Source organism: Xenopus laevis, chromosome 6S, assembly GCF_017654675.1.
Source record: "Xenopus laevis strain J_2021 chromosome 6S, Xenopus_laevis_v10.1, whole genome shotgun sequence".
Taxonomy (NCBI): Eukaryota; Metazoa; Chordata; class Amphibia; order Anura; family Pipidae; genus Xenopus; species Xenopus laevis.
This window is the reverse complement of record NC_054382.1, coordinates 65648583-65673930: the sequence shown is the minus strand read 5'-3', so window position 1 is coordinate 65673930 and position 25348 is coordinate 65648583. Positions and strand designations below refer to the sequence as shown.

At 35.7% G+C, this 25348-nt stretch overlaps 1 protein-coding gene across 1 annotated transcript in view; it reads left to right on the top strand.

The window, feature by feature from the left end:
* The window catches only part of cdh18.S (cadherin 18 S homeolog), a 355950-nt gene that overhangs the window by 316690 nt on the left and 13912 nt on the right, over nucleotides 1-25348 (top strand). Inside the window, exons 10-11 of the mRNA XM_018269418.2 lie at nucleotides 12001-12134; nucleotides 21035-21153. Of these exons, the coding sequence (XP_018124907.1) occupies nucleotides 12001-12134; nucleotides 21035-21153 (253 nt within the window). The remainder of the gene's footprint in view (nucleotides 1-12000; nucleotides 12135-21034; nucleotides 21154-25348) is intronic.

Below are 25348 nucleotides of genomic sequence, written 5' to 3'. Positions count from 1 at the left end.
AACTATAGAGTTTAGTATCACAATAGCCTTGGATATTATGTCTGTCCAAAAAATCATCCAAGCCATTCTTAAAGGCATTAACTGAATCAGCCATCACAACATCACCCGGCAGTGCATTCCACAACCTCACTGTCCTGACTGTGAAGAACCCTCTACGTTGCTTCAAATGAAAGTTCTTTTCTTCTAGTCTAAAGGGGTGGCCTCTGGTACGGTGATCCACTTTATGGGTAAAAAGGTCCCCTGCCATTTGTCTATAATGTCCTCTAATGTACTTGTAAAGTGTAATCATGTCCCCTCGCAAGCGCCTTTTTTCCAGAGAAAACAACCCCAACCTTGACAGTCTACCCTCATAATTTAAGTCTTCCGTCCCTCTAACCAATTTAGTTGCACGTCTCTGCACTCTCTCCAGCTCATTTATATCCCTCTTAAGGACTGGAGTCCAAAACTGAACTGCATACTCCAGATGAGGCCTCACCAAGGACCTATAAAGAGGCATAATTATGTTTTCATCCCTTGAGTTAATGCCCTTTTTTATGCAAGACAGAACTTTATTTGCTTTAGTAGTCACAGAATGACACTGCCCAGAATTAGACAACGTGTTATCTACAAAGACCCCTAGATCCTTTTCATTTAAGGAAACTCCCAACACACTGCCATTTAGTGTATAACTTGCATTTATATTATTTTTGCCAAAGTGCATAACCTTGCATTTATCAACGTTGAACCTCATTTTCCAGTTTGCTGCCCAGTTTTCCAGTTTAGACAGATCACTTTGCAAAGTGGCAGCATCCTGCATGGAACCTATAGTTCTGCACAATTTAGTATCATCTGCAAAAATAGAAACAGTACTTTCAATGCCCACCTCCAGGTCATTAATAAACAAGTTGAAAAGCAAGGGACCTAGTACAGAGCCCTGCGGTACTCCACTAACAACACTGGTCCAATTAGAAAATGTTCCATTTACCACCACTCTTTGTAGTCTATCTTTTAGCCAGTTCTCTATCCAGGTACAAATACTATGTTCCAGGCCAACATTCCTTAATTTAACCAGTAACCTTTTGTGTGGCACTGTATCAAATGCTTTAGCAAAGTCTAAGTAAATCACATCCACTGCCATCCCAGAATCGAGGTCTCTACTTACATTCTCGTAAAAAGAAATTAAGTTAGTCTGGCAAGATCTATTACGCATAAAACCATGCTGGCACAAACTCATAGTATTATGATTTGCTATGAAGTCCAGTATCTTATCCTTTATTAACCCTTCGAAAAGCTTTCCTAATACTGACGTCATATAATTAAGCACTTAGCATTTAATATCGAAGGGGTGAGTTTTTGATACGACATGCATTGCAGATGTACGTTTCCTTTTTTTTACTATTGTTTGGATATAAGTACAGTTTGCACAAAGTAGAGGAGCTGATTTTCTTGCAGAATCACGGAGGCAGTTTCTCAGCTGTCCATTTTAGCAAAGATTATGGTATTGTTCACCCTCTTATATTTAATCTGAATTTGATGTGTTTTTCTCTGCATGAAATCCTAGTAAAATAGTACCAGAATAGTACTGTGGGGTTTTTATATGTATTCCCATGCTGCTTTGCCTTCAGGTCTGTTGTGCTACATTCTGTGTCACAGTTTTTAAACACAACTTGCAGTATTACTGGTCCATCCATACACCTTCTTTAGTAACACAATTCAGTGAAAACCTAAAAAAAGCCAGGACACAATCTTAATACAACAAAACTAACCCAATTTTGGTTCTACAGCATTTTTCATCCAACTAAAAATGCCTACTATTAGAGTTAACTAATATCCCTGAATCATTTTACAATGATACACCAGAGAAAACATTTCCTTTTTATTATTTACTATCAATGATTCATTTGATGATAATTTCACACCCAGACTGCATAAATAATTCTCAAACAAAGAGTACCTTTTTTCTTATATTGCTAGTAATTTTCAGTTGGGGTTAGACATTTTCTATGCCTTTTCAAGTCTATCTGATAATAAAACTTTGCAGTTCTTTTGGCCATAGAGTACAATGGCGCTTGTTACCTCAAAGAAACAACCCATAGGGAAACTCAGTGAATGGTTAGGTAAACAGTAAGAAAATATTTCTGCATAACATATGAAAGGGGCACAAATATTATACAAACATTATATGGTTTATATGGATTATTGGTCTGACTACTGATCCTCAGCTATAATTAATAATTTCTTTAAGCCTTGTACTTAAATCCTTACACATCTGGACTGCAGTGGTGTAAAATGTAAAGATTCTCTCGATTATAATCTTTATTCTTAGGAAAACAACTATTGCATATCAGGCCAATTATTAAGACAAAAAAAGTTTATGTCCTGTATAGCTTACAGTTGATGTGCAGGAACTTGACTAATCTCAAAAGGGCTTGTTTTTTTTTCAAATAAACAATCTCTGTCCTACATTAATCAAAGCTGTATGATTTAATTGCAAAGTGATTCCTTCTCTCTGCAGCCACTCCCTAGCTTAAGCCATAGGGTACTGTTAGACACTGGTGGGGTGATCCTTAAGTACCTCCAACTGTCCACTCCCATGCATGAAGCAAAGTACAGAGACCTGCAGTAATTTATTTAGTATGAGTGCCAGGGTGAAAAGTGCAAAAACATAGAAGATTGCACTAGTTTGTTGCACTTCCACATTGTAAATGATCCATGTGTTTCTTTGGTAATAAACACACTGCACTATGACACAGAGACTTACGCACAGACTTACAAACTTGGACCACTGTACTCTTACCAATATGGGCTTGGAACTGATCTTTTAATGAACTACACAACACTACACTATGGTCACTACAAAGGGCATGCATTTATTTTGCCTGAACAAGGAGAGATGTTGCTCCTTCCTGGATACAAAAGGTGAGACACGACTCCATGTGTGACTGGAGTTATATGGCTGGCTAGTTCTTTTGGAGTAGGGATAGGAGGTATTATGAAGAGAAAGGTGAGTTGTTTCCTGTGTCTTTTGGCATTTATATAGAAAGGGAAAGCACCCAAAGTATAAGGAGCAGGAGTTAATTTCATTATTGTGGCAAATGTAGCTTGTCTGGCAAGAACATGCAAACAGACTTTGTATCTCTGAACTATAAAATAAAAAGAAGGAAATTGTGTTACAATTTGGTGTCCCTCAAAAATCCTGCTTGTCTACCAAAAATGTATTTTAATCTAATACATTATAAATATTATTGTAGTTGATATATTCAAAAACTAAGGGGTCTGTTTATCAAGCTGTGTAGAAAAGTAAAATGGTATAAAAAGCATTGTAAAATAAATGCCATATTTATAAAGCTGTGCATTTCTCCTGTGGAAATCATTGGTAGCCCACCCTTGAATGTGCTTTTGCTGTGGATTTTAGGCTATGTGTGACAGGCTAAAACTGCTTGAACCTGTGCCTTATACTCCCAGTGTATCCGTGTAACTCCCGGTACCAGGTGTAAGCTGCTGCAGCAGAAAATCAATCCAACACCGTTGCTTTGCAATCAACTTAAATGATTTATTGGGAATAGGAAAATAGCAGAGGAATCAATCATGCCATAGACTCTCCAGACTTAAACAGACAAGTTCTGATGCAAAGTGTTGATACATCAATAGGATTGAAAGTTAACACACCACTCTCTGAGGATCTTCCTTTGGATCTCACCCTCTCTCACTGGGTGATAAATCCCTCTTAGTGGGCAGTCCTAGCGGTCAGGATTTTCCTTGGGGTCTTGTATCTTGGCTTTGATTTGGTCCTCACCTCACCCTTTCTGGGGTCTTGGATCTTGGCACCCTATCTTAGTCCTCAACTCACCCTTAGAACAAGCCCCTATGCTAGTGGCCCAAATGCCATGGGGTTCTAACCCCACTATTCCTCCTCGTTGGAGCGATGGCTGCTCACTACACAACCTAACTCACCTTTCACTCCTAGAGCGACTATAACACAGTTAAATCCTCACACTGGCTGTACCTAATCTTATGCGGGACCAGATCCCTTGTCCTATAGTACCTCCCTGGGAGGCGCCCAAGGGAGAAAAGGCCCAGAACCCTTATTCTCTTTCCTATTTATAAACTCCCTCGTTGCCCTCTAGTGGTGGCTTACTTTAACTGGCCCAACCAAACCATGGGGTCTCTACACATCCATTAAACAGAACTGGTCATTTTACACTGCCCTTTCTTCATATTTTAATGCTGTTTTGCTGCTGCCAGTAACCTGTGTAAATAAGTAAGTGTATAATGTATGTAAATAATTTGTCTATGAAGGTATTAAAAGTGGAAACTATTTTTGGTTAACAAACTGAGGCCTACTTGGAAACATGTGACTCAGCTATTCAGGGAGTATATTTAAATGGTGCTAAAGCAATTGTATATTGAAATCTGTGTTTGCTACATGTGAATACCAAAGAGTTTGCATAGAAAGCTTTACTTTTATATATAATAGTGTAACTGATTGTACAAAGTTTCCTGAAGCACTTACCTAGAGCTTTCAGAGAAGCCACTTCCTAAAAGGGTGGGCAGCCTATACTAATGAAAATTTATATGGTAGATGCTGATCACATGGTGTCAGCATAGAGCAGTTTGGAGACTATAAAAGGCTGCAGACTGAATTCATTGGCAGTCTGTGTTAAGCCTTTGTGAGAGGTAGTTCTGGAGCTTCAGGGGTGTGCTTGTAGGGTTACTACTGACCCCCTGCTGGTGAAAGTATATACTGCATCTTTGCACATATGTTGTTTTAACATATTAAGTTAGGTTAATATAGTATAGTAGGTTGAACCTTTTAACTTTTTTATCCTGCCTAACTGTCTAGTTGATCCAGAGGAAGGCAAAATAAAACACATCTGAAGCCTCTCCAATTTGCCTCAGAGGGGGAAAAAATCCTTCCTGACTCCAAAATGTACTATGAGCTATCTTCCATAACCCTGTATTCCCTCACTTGCTAAAAAGCCATCCAATCCTAGCAATCTAATGTATCAGCCTGTACAACTGATTCAGGGAGAGAATTCCTGATCTGCACAGCTCTCACTGTAAAAAAAGCCCTTCAGAATATTTAGGCAGAACCTCTTTTCTTCTAAACAGAATGGGTGACATCATGTCAACTGGAAAGACCAACTTGTCCAGTCTTTCCTCATAGCTAAGGTTAACCATACCTTTTACCAGCTTAGTTGCTTTTCTCTGTACCCTCTCTAATGCAATACTGTACGGCATATTCTAGATAGGGCCTTACCAGTGCTTTTTTATACAGTGGAAAAATTACCCCTTCCTGCCGTGAATCAATACCCCTTTTAATACAGTTCAATATTTGCCTTTGATGCTGCTGACTGGCATTGCTTGCTACAGCCTAGTTTATTATCTACAAGGACTCCAAGGTCCTTTTCCATTATGGACTTGCCTAGTGTAGTTCCATTAAGGGTGTAAGTGACATCTCAGGTGCATGACTTTACATTTATCAACATTGAATCTCATTTGCCACTTAGCTGCCCAGATTGTGGTTTGTCAAGATCTTGTTGCAAGGATGCCACATCTCCTTTTGCTTAAAAAATAAAGCACTAATTCTCCACTGAAGACCTGCCTGGCTACTGAACTTACATGCACCCAGTGACAAGTACCCACGTTTTTTTTTAACCTGACACATTGATTATGAGATTTCTAACTTTACACTGAATCTCTGACCAGGTATTATTATTACTGCTGTCAAATCTGATGCAGCTCCTAAAACTATGACAACATAAACCACAGATAAGGATTGCAGAATTGCAAACTGTGCACAAAGTTATGCATGATTAGTCCATACCTCATGGAAAACAAAAATAGGTGAAGAGTAAAAGATTATATTATAAAACCCAAATTGTATGTGCTGTAAGTAAATTGGGAGGCATCATTCCACACTTTCAATAATTTGGGTGCCGAAAAGCAATAATAATGTATTAGACTTCATAAGGCCATACACAGGAAGAATCAAATGCAGTACCAAATCAGAAATCAGAAGAGTGGTCACAAACAGGCAGGAATCAGAACAGGCAGCAGGCTGGTGGAATCAGGGACAGGCAAGGGTCAAAACACAGGAAATCAGAACCAGAGAACAATACTAAGAGCACCCAGGAACTAGAAAGACCCTTTACACTAAGCAGTGAAAAGTAGCCTACGGACAATTGTGCCATTGTGTCCCCGTCGACTGCCAGGTATATTTATTGTAGATGGTCTATGATATTGCTAACATAACTGGTGATTTACTTGTAGGGGTGTAGGGAAATTTTACTAAAGAACCTTCCTCCAGATTAATAAAAATGTTGAAAAGAAACTGAACTGCAACTAAAGCTTAACAAATGCAAATGTAAAATCAGAACAAATGAGGTTAAGAAGCTATATTCATGAGGGAAGAATGCAAACATACAGTATAAACTGAAAGCTACATAGGCACTTGGAAAAGAGATGCATACTGCTTTTCTAAGAGAGCAAAAGGAAGATCTGCAAGAAATTGAAGTCTGTTAGATCTCATGTTTACTACCAATGTCTGAAACTGAAGCTTATTGTATTAACTACAAACACAGCTCTTAAAGCACAAAGAAGGCTTCAATTCTCATTATTAGGGATGTAGCAAACTGCCGATTTGGCGAACACCGGCAAAAAATGCGAACGTTCGCGAACAGTTCGCGAACTTCGAACACCTGCTAAAATCGTTCGATTCGAACGATCGAAGGATTTTAATCGTTCGATCGAACGATTTTCATTCGAATCGAACGATCGAAACATTCGATCAAATGCTTTTCATTCGATCGAATGCTTACAATCGTTCGAACGAATGGAAATCGTTCGATTTTTAGCGGTCGAAGGAATTCGAATGGTCGAATGGTCGAACGATTTGTATTCGAATCGAACGCGAACGCAAAATGCGAACGTCGCGCGACGTTCGCGAACATTCGGCGGACGCGAACGGTCGAAGTTCGCACGAACAAGTTCGCCGGTGAACAGTTCGCTACATCCCTACTCATTATTATAACTAGATATAACCATGCATAATACAAATCTGAAAAGTAATACAGTCATTGCTATAAATAATTGCAATAAGCAAAGGATTACAATTAACTGCACACTAATTCCAATATCAGGAGATGCACTGGCCAAACTGAAGCCATAGCAGGCATACTGTGTGGCTTCATTTGCTTAAACTGTTTCCACCAGCTTGTCTGCAAGAAGCCAGGATTTAGAATATCTGCCTTTTATAGTGTATCCATTTGCAGAAACACAATTGCTAGTGCCATGGATTAAGCTTTAAATCCTTTGACTGGGCTTCTTTCTGAGATAATAGAATGAGTGTTGTGTGCCCTCAAAAACAAAAAGGTCCCTCTTGTAGGTTGCATTTGCTGATTCTGTTTGAAAGCAACATGTGATTTGTTGGTTTGGGTACTAAACTAATCAGCAGTTTCTTTTCATTATGTTACCTGCAGTAAACAGTTTAAAACTAAATTTTGATCGACTGGAATAGAATATTTTTTCTACGGCAAAATGAGTTTCTAAATTAGCTCTTTTGTTTGACTTTTTGAAGGCAGTCTATATTAGAGAAATTGTAATTAGTGATGGGCGAATCGCAAAACGCATTGAAGTCAATGGGCGTCAAAATTATTTTTCAACACCCGCGACAATTGCTATACACGCGCCTATTTTGGCCAAATGCATTAAAGTTAACAGGGGCGAATAATTTTCTGAAGCATGCCCAAATGTTTTCAACGTGTCGGATTTTTCACCGGTGAACTTTCGCAGCAATTTCGCAAATATATTTGCCGGCGGTGAAATACATGTATTTGGTGGTGGTGAAATGAGTACATTTGCTGTGAAATTCACATTTGGCAAATTTATTTGCCCATCACTAATTGTAATAACACCTGGAGGTGGCAGGGATAACCACCACCTCCTGTTCTGCACACAGCCAGCACACACCTGCGCCTCCGGGTTTGGCACGTGCAGGTCCTGGCATATTTTTCATTCAGTGTGCTACAGGACTTCATCGCACTTGGTGTGAAATTCAAATATTTAAATGGTTTCTTGCCCATGAAGCCTATTTCTCGTTCCTGGTTTGGCTTCTAGTCGGTTTCTCTGTTCCTTAACCCCTGCCTGTTTTTGACTATTCTTCCGAATCCTGACTTTGTACTGCATTTACTGATTTGTTTGACCCAGCCTGTGTCCTTGACCACATTTTTGGTTATTGATTCCATACTGCACTGTCTGATTGGTTTGACCCTGGCCTGTTTTGTGACTATGATTTTCCCTATCTCCATCCCTCCTGTCACACATTAACGGTTCCAATTCCTGCTCAGAACTCTCGCTGTGGTTCTCTCACTGACCTGGTGGCATCCGAATAGAGGAGGGCTCCTCACAAATCAAAAGGTTGCTGTTATAGGTCGAAAGCATGAGCCGTAACCTTGGTGTCCATTCTAGATTTGGGAAACCCTACATGACAGAAATATAACTGGGTTAAATCATGAATATATGAATATATATTAGATAACAGTGATTCCAAAATGTTCTGTATTCTTTTAAAATATATATTTTATTTTCTGAGAAGTAAAAGTTATGGTTTAGAAAAGAAAATTGCAGTTGAACGTTTTATTTTGATACTGTTGAAGCATTTATTTACTTGTTTATTTTATTTCTCAGACATAAAATTATATGAAATGTCGAATAACTGTGTTCTCATCTGTAACCCACCACACCATGTATCTGCTGACCTTCATTGCTTACAATGAAGTTCACGGTTATCCCTTCACGAATACTCAGCATCTCACATAAGGCTTTCACGTTAGTTCAAAATACTTGTAAAATTACATTGCTTCCCTGTTGACTTGAAGTCTACAATGTTACAATGGCGATGTGATTTATTTTTATGATTCCATTTTGGAAATGGAGTCAGTATTAAACTGTAGCTTTTGTTGTATTTAACCTCACCCAAAAGGTACTTGACTAAGTTTTGGTAACAGCTTTTATCGGCAGAAATATCTTTTTATTTGCATCTTGATTTTCAGCTTCTGGTAAAAGTATTCTAAATCAAGAAACCATTTACTTCTCTAATTTAATATAATTCCACGCTTTTTTAAATTTGTCTTATTGCTCACTGTTATTTGTATGAAATAGTTTATTAAAATACACCAATGTATCCAAAGATATTTATGTTTTTTGAACTAAAGAATAAATGTGTTGCCATTATACCATTCCAAAACTGCAGAACAGTGTTTTTTAAAGGCAGACTAACTTTTATGAGTTTTAAAGGAATTATTCAGTGTAAAAATAAGTAAATAGATAAGCAATGCAAATGTTTCAACACAGTTAGTTAACCAAAAATGGTTATGTATAAAGGCTGGAGTAAACTGATAGCCAGGACCCAATTTCCTGTGCTTTGCAGCTTTCTCATTGCTTACCAGTCAGTAGCCAATCAGTGACTTGAGGGGAGCATATGGGTCACAACCATGCATTTTGAATCTGACCTGCATTCTAAGTATCAAAAGCAAACTAAGTGAACAGTTATGTCCCATAAGAGGCCTTCTGGAACATACAGTTTATATAAGAAAAACCTACTGGAAGGGTGATATACAATAACTGTGCTACATAATGCATGATCCTAAATGATGAGTGGCCTATAAACTGCACTTTGCATTACAGAAAAATATGTACAATCTTTTTATAATTTTTTATTTCAATGAAACTTTGTTTTGTACTATGACCTTATATTCTGATACACTAAAAAGACAGACCTATATGAATGTGAAGAAAATACAGATGGCAGGCTGCTCCATGTCAAGATTCTGAATAAACTTATAGAATTCAGTGAGGAACTCCTTATAAAAGGGTAAGACCTGAAGATAGCATTAAATGTATTTATTCAAACCTAAAAGTCTACATTACAGTGTTCAAAATGCCCTTCCAAACCTCATATACAAAGTATTATTATTAGCAGCTCAGATTCAAAAAAAAAAAAAAACAGTTATGACCCATGTGCCCCCCTTAAGTCACTGTACTGTCATGATATATAACCCCTTAAGCTCTTGATAAAATCAATATGCTGAATAAAAGATGAGTGAAATTTTTCACCAAATTTTGCTGCAAAAATGATGCCCATAGATTCCAATGGTATGCGTCAAAAAAAATTGTTGTGCATCAATTCGTAAATTTTCGTCGTAGCAAAAGGGGTCAGATTAATTTGTAGGGGACTATCTATTAAACCGAAAATTTTTCTGGTAGAGTTTTTAAGGGGAAAATCTGAATTTTTAGAGGGAGAAAAACTTGAAATTTTCGAGATATATTATGCTTCAAAGCTGCTAAAAATCCAAATTCTAAAATACTCCAGCTAAAACCTGTTGAAGTCATGTAAAAATCAATGACAGATGTCTATATTACAATTGGAAGGTGTTATTTGCTTTACGATGGAGTTTTGGGCAACAATTCGAAAAAGTTGCACAATTTGAATTGTCACCTGATTTTGTCAAGACTTTTCCGGAATTTGCCATTTCATTTGCACTTAGTGGCAGACGTTTTTCGAACATTTTGTGATCTCTCAGTTTTTTGTGTATTTCCACTCCTGGGACAAGATATAGACCTCTAACCACACACAATATATATATATATATATATATATATATATATATATATATATATATATATATATATATATATATATATATATATATATATATATATATATATATTTTTTTTTTTTATTATTTTTTTTGTGTATGTCAGAGGAATACCAGCACTCACATCTATTAGAGGTAAATGATGCCTGGGTGCGAAAACCAAAAACAAAATGTAACATAGAAAAAAGGTCCGCATTTGCAGGGCTTAAAAATCAATTAAAGGTTTTTATTGTGAAGAGGGGAGACCGGATAATAATAATATAGAGATTTATGCCAGAAAAATATTTTGTTTTATTCATAAAATTTCAACTGATTTGGAAAAAAATCACATTTACTGCATTTTATGCAGGGTAAAAACACAAAAAAAAGGTTGACCCCCAAAACCATATATTTTTGGAAAGTACACATTCAGATGAATGAAAAATGGGTAACCATGTTTTCATACTCCAAAATACTGAGTCACAATGTCAACCAGATTGTTGGATTTGATGAAATAGCTGACAATCACCTGAAAGCTTTCACTTTCTACCATCCTACCTCCCTCATAGCATATGTTACCAAGAAAAAACATCCGAAATATGAATGCCAAGGGCCCATTGTGCATAGGATTACCAAAGTATCTTGTATTTAGAGACCCCAAAATGAAGTTAATGCATTCAACTTGTCCAGCATTCACTTCAGCTACTGAATAATCATCATATTTACTGCATTTTTTAAGGGGGTAAAAACACAAAAAATACTTTGACCCCCAAAACCATATATCTTTGTAAAGTACACATTCAGATGAATGCAAAATGGGTAACCATGTCTTCCTACCAAACTACTGATTCACAATGCTTTCCCAAAATTGTCACTTTTGATGAAATAGATGAAAATGACCTTAACGCTTTCACTTTCTACCATCTTATCTCCCTCATATCATAAGGTACCAAGAAACCATCCTAAATATGAATGCTAAGGGCCCATTGTGCATAGGCTTACCAAAGTATCTTGTGTTTAGAGACCCCAAAATGGATATATAGTAAATAAAATGTACATGGGCAAAATAAAATAAAAAATCCAATAAAAACCACAAAAACAACCCCGCGGTTTGTAGATAGAAGTTTTGGGAGCGGGTGTGTATTAGTGTATTAAGTATGTGTTGGTGTGTTTGTGTGTTTTTGTATGTGTGTTAAGTGTTAAGATAACTAGGGGAAGAGGCACTAAACGTGGACATGGAATCATTTAAGGAATACATCACCAGGGCATAACATATTAAGAGAATAATAACTGTATACATTTGCATTCATGGAATTTTATATTATTTTTATTATAATGTTATGCATTATTATATTAACACATTTCTATTGTAATAAAATTGTAGATATTTTATTGACAACTCTCAAGAACAGAAAGAATTTGATATTGACTCATATACTGGATTGATAACAACAGCAAAACATCTGGATCGAGAGGAGATTCCTTGGTACAATATTACTGTCAGCGCTTCTGAGAAAGGTAGTTATTTGCAACACCTTTTATGCTTTTAATATATGGCCAACACAGTAGAGAGAACATTAATCATCAATATGGTCTGCTTAAAAAGGTTCTAATAAGAATCATTGTATTTACTGTATTTATCTACATATAGACTTGTTTATACCTGTATATAGACCTGTGGAATGTGTGTCATATTTCAGAGTGTATTTGTAAACCTGTGAATCCCATAGAGATCAATAATATGGCGTTTCCATGGTGTATTGGCATTTCTCATGAAAAACGCAAATACTGGTGATTTTGGCAAATGCCCAGTTGGAATTGCTATAGTGCACATTCCATTATTTTCAGTAGGGCTTAATTTTTTCTGTATTTACGCTCAACTAGTTGTGTTTAAAAAAACTTTCAGTGTGACCTCGTCCTAAAAGAAAGTTGCAAATATAGCAAGCAATATGATCTGCCTAAATAGGTTCTGTGTAATTATGAGATTACTGGTCAAGTTCACGCAGCGCATATTTAATTTAATTTTAACAGTTGCATGCCCAGGTTTTTTCCTGAAATATTGCGAATTCACATTGAGCACAAATATTCACAAATGACTCTCAAATGAAATGGGTAGTTGCGACTTTGGTCTTGCTCATTGTGCGCAAAAATAGCATTGACACTAATTTACGTTCGCAATTTGCAAAAACTGTTTTGCAAATATTTTCTCCGCCACCAAAGTCATGGTGTAATTCAAATGCTGAGTGTTTGCATAATTTGTGATTATACCATATTTAAGAAGCCCTTAGGGACATTCTAAGTGGGAATAAAAGGTGCAATTCTGTTTGAACATTAAATACGCCACTCTTAACCAGCTTTATAAATACAACCATGCTCATGGCAAATATCTTCACTGTGTGAACCAGCACTGAGCTTAATTTATAAATTAGCCTTACAGTTTTTATATTTTCATGTATCCCCCCCTAGTTGACTATTTACTTTAGGTGATTAGATCAGTAGCAAACTTTGCACCTTTTATACATACAGTAAGACCATATATGTCTTTTTAAATGCTTCATAACTATGGGGGGGGGGTTGTGGAAGCACATCTGAGGCCAATTTCAAAAAGTTTAAAGCCCTGTCTAAATAATTCAAGTAAATATGCAAGTGCATGCAATTTTGAAACAGGGTTTTTTTGTTACAAAGTTATGATCATAATATTGATAAGCCACCATACCACGTCAAGGTAAAACCCCACATGGTGGTCCCTAACTTTTTTATCTCTAATCATAGTAAAAAAGGAATATTACCTCTCTGTATAGTACCAATTCTTAATGTAAACATCTCCTGTGCCTTGGTTTCAAACTCTGTGCTAAATCCTTCATAGATATTTAAGTAATGTGAAAATCAAACAGTGGTATTAACAAATGTAACAAATGAAATGCATTACCACATACTGGGTGTATTCGGCATGAGGCAATCCAAAAACAGTAGGTGAGTGCAGTGTGTGCAACAGATATGACCAAACTAGCCCAGCCACATAGGAGCATGGTAACCAATTAAACTTTTCATCTGCATTACTGGCTAAATTGATTACTGAATGAGAAACTTAATTTATTTTTATAGATTGTTAGACTTGGAGCAAAAGTTGTGCCTGTGCAGTATGTACAAGCATAAAGTGGCTATTAAAGATATTACTCTGTCCCATCTCCTTGATATTTCAGAGCAATTATAGGACAATAAAAATTTGATACCTCACAGTAACACTTCCTGCTCTATAAGAACACCAACTGCTCAATAAACCTGAGATAAAGAGTAGCATTAAGGGTATGGAGGGGTAAAACCCACCATTTCCCAGCATACAATAAAGAATTAACGACCTGTCACCTAGTAACCATAGATGGAATTGTAAAAAGGAAGCAAATCAAGATTCAGACCACCCTCTGAATGCTTGCAAGAACAAAACTGCTACAATGTACTGAACCTCCTAAGACAAAACTACACAGTGAGGTTGATGACCACCAACCTTCACTAACACTGACATGGTGGCGACCAACCTTGCTGCACAGAATTGGATATCTGGTATAGGGAAGCATGAGGGTTTATGTTTGCCTTCCCTAGGTACCCATCCAGTGCATAGATTTGTAAGTTCTTTTTATGCATGTACCTAATAAATTTTCTGTAAATAATTTGAACACTTGTTAATAAAAATTGTAGCCATTTTCATCTCAGTCTCAGTGGTTACTGTAACACACAATGGGCAAATCTGAACTATTGGCAACCAAAGGCATTTTTGTTTTCATTGCTCTTCTTGAAGATGTCCTGAAGTTAATCACAGAATGGTTGTCTGTGTTCTATTTTGACCAGGGTTAGTAAATTAACTTAATTGTAACAAGATTTAGATGAAATTGTGACTATAAATGTTTTAAGGTATATATGTAGGAGAAATAGCATGCAAAATTTTCACACAAGTTTAAACAGTTACTTCGCAGTAAGATGCTCAACATGGACAGATGTGATGTTAATTTAAAGGAAAACTATACCCCCCAAACAATGTAGGTCTCTATAAAAAGATATCGCATAAAACAGCTCATATGTAAAATCCTGCTTCATGTAAATAAACCATTTTCATAATAATATACTTTTCTAGTAGTATGTGCCATTGGGTAATCATAAATAGAAAATTGCCATTTTAAAAAATAAGGGCCGCCCCCTGAGATCGTAGGATTCACTGTAGTCACAAACATACCAACAAACCATACATGTAAGATCACATGGACCAATTAACAGACAGAGTTGTGTCTTTTGCTTCCACACTTCTTCCTGTTACAGTTAGAGTTGTAGTATTTCTGGTCAGGTGATCTCTGAGACAGCAAAGTAGTGGCTCAAGGCAAGAGATGTAAAAGGGCAATATTTACTTAAATATATATTCCAGTTTGGTAAGATTCTTTAATATGCCACTTAATATGATATGAACTATCTGTTGCTTAAGTGTTCATTTTGGGGATATAGTTTTCCTTTAAGTAAGAACAGCTGCTATTTACCCTGAGTTTTCTTTTCAGCAGAGACCTAAAGGAACTTAGTGAAAAGGATATAGTAATGATAACATCTACATCTCATTTACAATTTTTACTTCTCATTAACACATCTGTCATTTAGAATCTTGTGTTTTTTAACATAATGTTTAAATAACACTGTCTCACTTTAGCTCTAAATGCTATAATAATCCAAATTATACTTATAAATTTGGGAGAGGTTTTCAAGCACCAGTGTTTCCTCACACAGAAAGTTTTTCTTTTTTTTTTTTTTTTTTTTTTTAATATAAAGGCCTTTTTTTTCATTCATTATTTGTTTATACCCCAATCCTATAATGTTAGCAACATCATCTATTTACACACATTAAAGTTAAATGCTCCAGAATTTAGTTATTTGTTTAATTTTCTGTGATCTGCGTATGCCTGTTAACAGAATTTAGATGCAACATCATAATAGCAGGTATAGAGTGGGAGAACTGTGTTAACTTGCACTTTTTACTCAATGCATATTACATTGCATATTACATGCAAGCTTATATATTTTTGCCACAGTCTGGTACTAAGACCTCAATTCTAACAAAATGTATATAACATGTTCACCTTGAGCGCACATAACCATTTATTTTTCCATTTTGTGTGTAAAATCAGCCAGAAATAACTCCGAAATATATTTTATGTTTTACAGAGGAGGTTATTTTAACTTGCCATTTTAGCCTATTCCCTTGCTCCTACCTTTTTTTATGTTTTCTCAGGTATAAAATACATTTATATGTTTAAGATCACTTGAATTCTGTTACTTTTAAAAATGAAATGGATTCAGAGCTCCCTTTTTAATGGAGAGCTGTTACATGTCACATTAAAAAGCCACTATAAACGTTTTTTTTTCTGCAGAATTGTATATATATTTGCATATACTGTATATGATTTATCTCCCATTACAAGTTTTAAAACACCCCCAATGACATAATGCCATACCACCATATTGCTAGGCTAAACCCTAGATTCAAATTTAATAGAAGTATGAAGGAAGGTGAAAAATAAACTTGTGATCAGTCTCACATAGCGACAATAGCTGCTAAGCCAATTCTAAAAATACTATATAAGCTGGTAATATATTCAAAGAAAGTTCAAAACAAAAAATCCTTCTTAACTTGTTCAGAGGAAGCAACCCCCCCCCCAAAAAAAAAGCTTTAGTGTGTCTTGGGTTAGTGGGTGATTGTTGTTTAATATTTAGACAGATCGAAGAGGCCTAGCCGACCATCATCTAGGAAGGACGTATGCAGCTTGAGCTCCGCTTCTTCAGGCCCTAAGCGACCCGATAATTAGCATACAAAAGCTTTTAATTTGGAACTCGGGTGTGATAAACATATGACCTTCCTAGATCATGGTCAGCCACGACCCTTCGATCTGTTTAAATATTAAACAACACTCTGACACAAACCCAAAACACACCAAAGATTTTAGTTTTTTTTTTAATGCTAAGGGGCTAAATACCATTGCAAAACGGCTTTTGTTATTTAAGGTTATAAGGACCCAAGAGATAGACATTGCTTTATACAGGAAACGCATTTCGCAAATGTTAAATCATCTCACTTATCCTCCAATCATTACCCCACAGCATTTTATGATTCAGGGCCACAAAAGTAGGAGTGGTGGTATTAATAAATAGACAATGTCCCTTTCAAACATTAGAGGGGATTTCCCTATATATACTTAAAATCATTTCAGAATATTTTATTACCACATTTAACCACCATCTTTAATCAGTTTTTGACAGGGACCCCCCATCCTATCCATGCTTGCATCATACCTAACCCTCTTACATAAAGAGGGAAAAGATCCATCCCTGTGTAGTAGCTATAGACCTATAGCACATCTTAATTCAGATCTAAAATTATTCACTAAAATTCTAGCAAATAGACTAGCCAATTTGGCCCTCGCCCTTATCCACCCAGATCAGGTTGACTCTATCAAAGGTAGGCAAGCAGGTGACAACACCAGATGAACCATTGCCTTACTTGAAGCAATCCAGAAAAGGTTCAAACTGGCTCTAATACTAGGTCTTGATGGAGAAAAGCGCTTCAATCGGCTCAGTTGGACTTTTCTATTTACTTTATTAACACATTTGGGATTTCAGGGTCCATTCATCACTGCCCTTCAGGCATTATATAGTACACCAACCACACAACTCAAACTACCAGGTGCAACAGGGAAAACTATAAAGATAAGTATTGGAACCAAGCACAAAATAGCATTGTTTGCAGACGATGTCTTACTATCCCTTACAAATCCACTCATATCTCTACCAACTTTACATAAGGCATTCGACGCCTATAGTAACCTCTCTGGATATAAAATCAATTGGGATAAATCAGAGGCACTCCCATTATGTATTCAGGAGGCTTCACTAAATGTTGAAAGATATTTCACACCTATTTAGGGACAAAGATAATACCCCAATTTAGAGACCTGTTTAAAAGGAATTTTCAACCACTTATACAACAAGCTAAACAGCTACTACATAAGTGGACAGACTACCCACTCTCATGGTTTGGCTGTATAACGGCACTGAAGATGAACATTTTACCCCAATTCCTATATTTGTTTGAAACTCTCCCGGTACTGGTCCCTTCCGAGGATAGAGAACTCCTTCATAACCCCTTCACCCATACACATTTTGGAGCCCTTTTATGGAACTCTGACCCTCATTTAGCTCCGCCTAAAACTATACTAGAATCCACCAAGTCTATTCTCACCATCTGGCACCAAGTAAAAGATAGACTGTACTTAATTTCATCCTTCTCCCTGATGACTCAATTTCTCCAAAACCCCAGGTTCTAACCAAGGACACAAGCTTCTCTCTGTAGCAATTGAGGAGCGAAAGGTCTGTTTAAAATATTTGATGTACTTACTAACAATATCTCTCAGATGCTCCAATTCGGAGACCTACAAGCCAAATTGCCTGAAATTCCAATAAGCTTCTATGAATATCTCCAAATACAACATTTCATATTACCTTTTTTTGCATTTAAGCGTAATGCAATCTTCTGGCCACAAAAAGCTTTTTTGTTAAATATATACAAGATCCTAATTTCTCTACCAGCCAAAAAGCCCCCAAAACATAAATATATGACTTACTGGGAACAAGAATTGGAAGGTCCCTTGGAATTGGAGGACTGGGAAGCTATTTGAAATTATATACAAGGTGATTATGCATTGGTATATGACCCATAACAGACTGAACAAAATAAATGTAACTATTCCAGACCAGTGCTGGAGAGGATGCGCCAATATAGGGTCACTATACCATCTACTATGGGCATGTTCAATGATTAATGGATACTGGGAGGAGGTACATAGACTAATAACAAAAGTTACCTGTAAAGATATATAAAAAAAAAAAACTGTAACCCACTTGCTGGGAAAACATAGTACCTCCCAGAAATTAGTGAACCATATATTGACTGTAGCCCGTATTACAATAGAGGCCAAATGGAAATCAGCAACTATTTCCTCAATTATGGAAATCATGGAAATCCACAGGAAACTTATCATCTATATGCATTTTGAAAGTACTATTGCTCATATCCAAAACTGGACCCCCACATTTTTGGCTATATGGGCTCCATATGAGCTCTTGGGGAAACCAGCTGACCTATAATAAGAACTTAGTAAAACATTTTTAAAAAATGTGAAGGAAGCTACTCTGGTCTAATCAAGGGTAATGGCTGACGAGTTCTCTACTCTCTAGAGACTTAGTGATATAGCTGGGCCAATGTCCCATGAAATCATGAAAAATCTGAATACCGTGACTTTTTGGATTTGACACCCAAATACCGCCTGAATTTGAGTTGGAGTATTAAAGAGAGATCAGGAAGTGACATCAGAGTTGAATACACAATTGTAACCCCTACAGGTCAAAGTTTACATTATGTTTCATACATATTGCCCTTGTCCTTCATGTGCCTATTTTAATCTACCATATCCAACATAGTTTGCAAGCACATTATATATTGATAGGCTCAGTTCCAATTGTATCTAATAGCATCAAGTTTTTTGTAACATACTCATAAGAGATATAGATCATAATCTCTATTTAATCCTTTGGGCTGTAAGGAACCTAATTTGTGGATCCACCACACCTCCCTCTGTTTTAAACGGAGTTCTCAATCTCCTCCATTTCTAAGTGGGGGATCATTTCCAGCACCATAAATCTGAGTTGGTCAGCACTGTGTCCTTTCTCCAAAAAATGCTTGGACACTGGCTGACTCAAATTGCCTAGATTGATGGCAGATCTTTGTTGTGAGATATGTGATTTGATCATCTGTGTGGTCTCACCTATATAGATGAGACCACATGGACAAATCAACACATATACAACATATTTGGAGACACAAGTGTAGAAGCCCCTCAAGTGGGCAACATACCCCATCTCAGGATGGATAAAATCTTTCCCTTTATGTACATAAGGGAATTGATTACAATTGTAACATGGTGACATTCCTGTTGCTCTCTTGCTTAGGAAAGTATCAACTATCAACTTCTCTAGTTCTTTTCTTTACTTGAGCAGAAGTCACCATGGTACCAATTGTTCTGCCTCTTCTGTAAGAGACAATGGGTGGAGCAATAAATTCATCTATGTGTGGATACGCTCGTTGTAAAATATACCAGTGACGTCGAAGTGTATTGCTGATTGATACTGTCTATTATAATCTGTAACAAAGGGAATTCTCTTCCTATCAGTCTTTTTGTTTCAAACTGTATTAATTTTGCTTCTAGCTTCACTGATCACTGTTTCTAGATATCCCCTTTCTCTGAATTTTTTGCACATCAAATTTTCTGGCCCCATTAGAGCCTTTATAGGGCAATTATCAAGTGTATATATATATATATATATATATATATATATATATATATATATATATATATATATATATATATATATATATATATATCTATATCTATCTATCTATCTATCTATCTATATATATAGTGAAGGGAAAAACCGGCACTCACGAAAATGTCATCAATTATGCCTGGGTGCAGTCCTTGTTGAAGTTTGAATGTAAAGCTGGAAATGGAGATCGCACTCACAGGTCTTAGAAGTGTTTAAATGTCTTTATTCAGTGGACGATCGCTGACATTTCGGCTGACATGACAGCCTTTCTCAAAGTGCAAAAATGGTTCACACAAACTAAATAAATACCAAGTGTGGCGGGAAAAACAAAAAGAGCAACCAAAAGCAGGGGAAGTGACGTGTAACAGACCTCATCAGTGACAGTATAACAAATAATAAAGTGAAAAAACGAAAATAATATCAAGAACTAATAAAAGATATAAGTCAAATAAAATATTGAAAAGAAATCTTTTGAGCATAATCCGAAAACCCGTAGAAATAAAGAATATTGCTCATATCTCTATATCTATATATATATATATAGATATATATATATATATATCTCTATATATATATATCTCTATATATATCTCTATATATATATATATCTCTATATATATATATATATATATATATATATATATATATATATATATATATATATATATATATATATATATATATATATATATATATATATATATATATATATATATATATATATATATAAATATATATATATATATATATATATATATATATACACACACACACACTTGATAAATGCCCTATAAAGGCTCTAAGGTGGGCCGGAACGTTGGACACACAGATCGAATGCAATAAATGTGACTTTATTCACCTAAATAATTTGGAGTGTGGTTCTATGTGAAGAGATATATATATTGATATATATATATATATATATATATTGAACTAAGTTAGGAAAATATGATTTATGCACTAAGCAGAATAGAGGTTTTCTAACTTGACTTGTCTATCCTTTTCAGACAATCCTTCACTTGTGAGCCATGTTTCAGTTGGAATCAGAGTTTTAGATGTTAATGACAACCCTCCATATATCCTTGATGAAGACATTGTTGTTTGTGAGAATGGCAGGGCTGGCCAGGTAATATACTTTAATAACTGGCTCTAAATAACTTCACTTTACTGAACAATGTGATCTTGATATGGTTGAAGTAAGGTAATAAAGGTAATTAAGTACAGTGATTTTGCAAACCATTACATACAGGATATACACAGTATATTACAGAGGCACAATATTATACAAATGTTTATGATCTACAATCACACTTATATCATATATGTACTTTATATAAGCAAGGATCTGAATCAAAGTCTTGTCTTGTAATATACTGTAATTCATACATAGTTATGAGAATTAACAGTTTACTGTTAGCAAGCAAAATTCATGTTACTACACACTTTATTTAATTCCCATTTACAACTATTCTGGTTTAATGAAGTAAATGAATATGAGAATTCCCAGAAGAGACAGGTTTAATAGGATAATGACAAAGAACAAGAATTAAAAACTACATTTCAATGTGGGCAGACTACATAGATCGATTTGTTTTAGCACCATTCATTATGTTCTGTAGCAAAGCAAACCAAGAGGTTTAGATGATAAATTTTGAACTGCCTTTGAGGGTGTTACATTACATTATACAAAATGATGCTGGGTGAGGGCTCCATCGTGTGACCAAAAAACCCTTATGAATAATGGTAGGGTTAGAAGGTATGATTAATAAATGTTTCTGCCATTGATCATGCTTTACCTTCATTTCATTCAAGAGGTGAGCCCTATAAACATTCAGAAACCACAATGCAACTGTCTACTCATATAATTCAATTCATTTGTTCTACATTTATAGCCTTTTTTCAGTACTTTCTTATTGTATGTTTTAACATAGTGAATTCATTTGCCCTGTAGCTCTCTTGCAATACAATAGATGGAAAACCATATAGGGATGAAATTACATCAATATATTTTGTCCATACAGTGCTGCTACAGTTTTGATCCCTGCCTGTCTGACTATCCTGAACTCTGCCAATTTTGACCCTTGCCTGCCTGACCATTCTTGAACTCTGCATGAACTGATCCCAGCCTGTCTGACCTTGCTTGAACTCTGCCAGTATCGACCACTGCCTGTCTGACCCTGATTGAACTGCCTGTACTGACCCCAGCCTGCCTGACCACGCTTATTGTCTACTCCTTGAACTGTTGCCTTCAGTTCAACCTTGTTAACATACGTGCACCATCACTTATTCAGAACACTTGCTTTGCTCATCTCAAATGAAGACCTGGCAGCATCTGAGTAGCCGAGGGCTCCACCCAAGGCCAAAGGTGGCTGCTACAGGTGGAAGATTGGACGTGAGCAGGGAGCGAAGCACTTGTTCTGCATTTAGGGAGCCGTACGTGACAGATGTGTGTTAAAGTATTCAAAATAACTATGGCAATAACAGTACAATTATATCACAGGCTCTTTCATTCAGCCCATTCTGACCATATATACAGTGCTGGTGCAGTTGGAGTCTTCTATGCACTAGCATGCACCAGAACTGAGGTCCTTATGCAGATAAAGAGCTTTGTGTTATTGCTGCAACATCATTATGCTACAACCCAGCAGCACATTGATCTCTAACATGACAGATCCTCAGTTAGCGCCAATTTCAAAATAAAAATCCTGAGTTCAATGTCCTGGCCAAGTTCCTGGGTAACTTAAGACCTTGATTGATTATAAGTTCCTGACCCTCTAGCTGTTAGGATCTGCCTTATAAAAGGGGAACCTTTTATTCATGGAACACTGCTTATGACCCTCAGGAGGAAGTGAAAGTTCAGCCTTGTAACTGATGCCGAGGACTAACGACAATGTCATGAGCATATATCATTACTCCGCTCTTCATTCAGAGATCATTTACATTAAATTTGTGGGTATCCGACAGTTGCTGATGTTTTATATCACTACAGTTGCATAGTATTTCTAAATGTTATTATGTGATAAATGTGCTTTCTTCCTTTTGTGAAATACTGTATAAGAAAATTAGTAGTCCTAGAGGTGTATAAATATAAATATGTCCTTTAAAGGAAAACAATTATTTATCCATTTGTAATGATTAGGGGCTGTCCAATATAGTTATTCCATTGCCATTTATATTTTTGGAATCAGTAATGATTTTTTACATCTCTCCTCTGCAACTTTCCCAGGATTTCTGTTTGCCATATTTTAAAAGTGTCCAGTAAATTATAAGCATCATGAAATTCCCAGTTCAAAATTTGCACTAGGCATAGTAACCCCTAGCAACCAAACAGCAAGAAGTATTTACTAGTCTCCATTTTTAAAGCAAATATTTGATAAGTTGCTATGCTTAGTAATTACCATATTGCACTATACCTGCCACAGACCTGTTCTTTTATTACATTATCCCCTTATTTGACAAGGATTGCTGGACCTGTAAAAACAATGGGAAAACTTTGCCCATACCTTTAACAGTAACCCCTAGCATTTAATGTCATATCATGAAACATACATACTTTGCAAACACAGATTTAAAAAGTAAAGTGTTTTATTATACCTTTCTTTTGTAATAACCATTTGTTTAAGAACATGTTTTAGAAGGCACAGAATGTCTGTTAATATGTCAGAAGAAATTCAGACTGTCTTGAAAAAAGATTTTAAACCATTTTACTGTTGGCAAAAATGAACAGAGAGCAAGCACTAAATTAATAGGATAGAACAGAGAACAGATAATTGGGAATTTAACATAGAAGCAAAGTCTGCGTGAGGGGAGACAGCTATAAATTTGTCAAAGAATTGCTGTCAGATTAAACTATGTGTAACCTGTAGCGAGAGGAAATTGACTTAGTTTCTGGCAGAGATAGGCCAAAATAGCATGCTTAAGATTACAGCATTCACTGACAAAGAAATGAAAAACTACAATCTTAGGTTTATGGGTTTCAAGAATATATTCAAAGGATTTTTTTACAATTAACTAATCTAGAAAAAATTGTCAAATACAGATATTAACTATACATATGTCATAATAGCATAGCGCTAGCTGATCAAGGGTTAGTTTAGTGTTACATGGGCTTTTCTTAAATATATCACATTTCTAGTTTTGCTTAATAATCATAAATGTAATCCTTTAGTCCTCCACATCATAATCCCATTTTCTACCTGCCAGCTGGTTGCTCTACCTAAACTTGAATTCACTGTGGTTCTTTATTTCAAGAAAAAGCCAATACAGACTGGTTTGATTTGACTGGTTTTGAAGTTTTTACATTTGGTCTGCATACTGTATATCATATCACTCTAGACTATCAGCACAGCACAGCAACAACTCTAAGCAGTAATACTAATTCAAATGCTTACTTGAAATGTTTGAGCACTATGTAATTGTTACATCTAAAAGTGTCATTGCCACTTAGAACTGTATATTTACTAATGCTGAATAAATCTTGTCTCAGATAAACTCTGAATATTTATTCCATTAGCTCTGAGTCTTGTTTTAATAAAAAAAAAACATATACAGTACATTGAATGGAAATTACCTTTAAAAAAAACAATAATTTGCGTTAGCTATGTAATTATCTCTTTCTCTAAGTCAGACCTACAGGATCTTTGATACTGCATAATATAAAGCACAGAAAATCAAAGTCAAATTATAAAAAAATTAAATAAAAAAGTTAGATCAAGCTTATACTCTTATTCTCACACAGTATCCATTCAAAAAACCAAACATTAAGGGACATATTTATCAAGGGTCAAATTTAGAGATGAAATGTATTAAAAATATACTTTTTTTAAAAATTCAGGTGAATAGGATCGACCCGCAAACTCGAATCAAATTTGATTTGAGTTTTTTCACCAAAATTGTTTTTTCAAAAGTCCATCAAACCACTCCAAATTGATTGTAGGAGGTCCTCCATAGGTTAAAACACCAATCTGGCAGGTTTTAGATGGCCAATAGTCAAATTCAAATTCTTAAAGGGACAGTACATGATAAATATCGAATTTCACATTTTTCACTCAAATCGAATTTGGACTAGTCAAGTTACAATATAATAAACTCGAAATTTGAATTTAAAACCTTTTGATAAATCTGCCCCTAAATCATTATAATGTTATTTTGTTACATTGAAAAGCTATATCAAGCATAAAAAAGTATGTAAAAACAACATAAAGGCCAATATTGACCATCTGCAGTAGCACACACAAAATGTACTTAAAGGGGTTGTTCACCTTTAAATTAACTTTTAGTATGATGATGAGAGTGATATTCTGAGACAATTTGCATTTGGT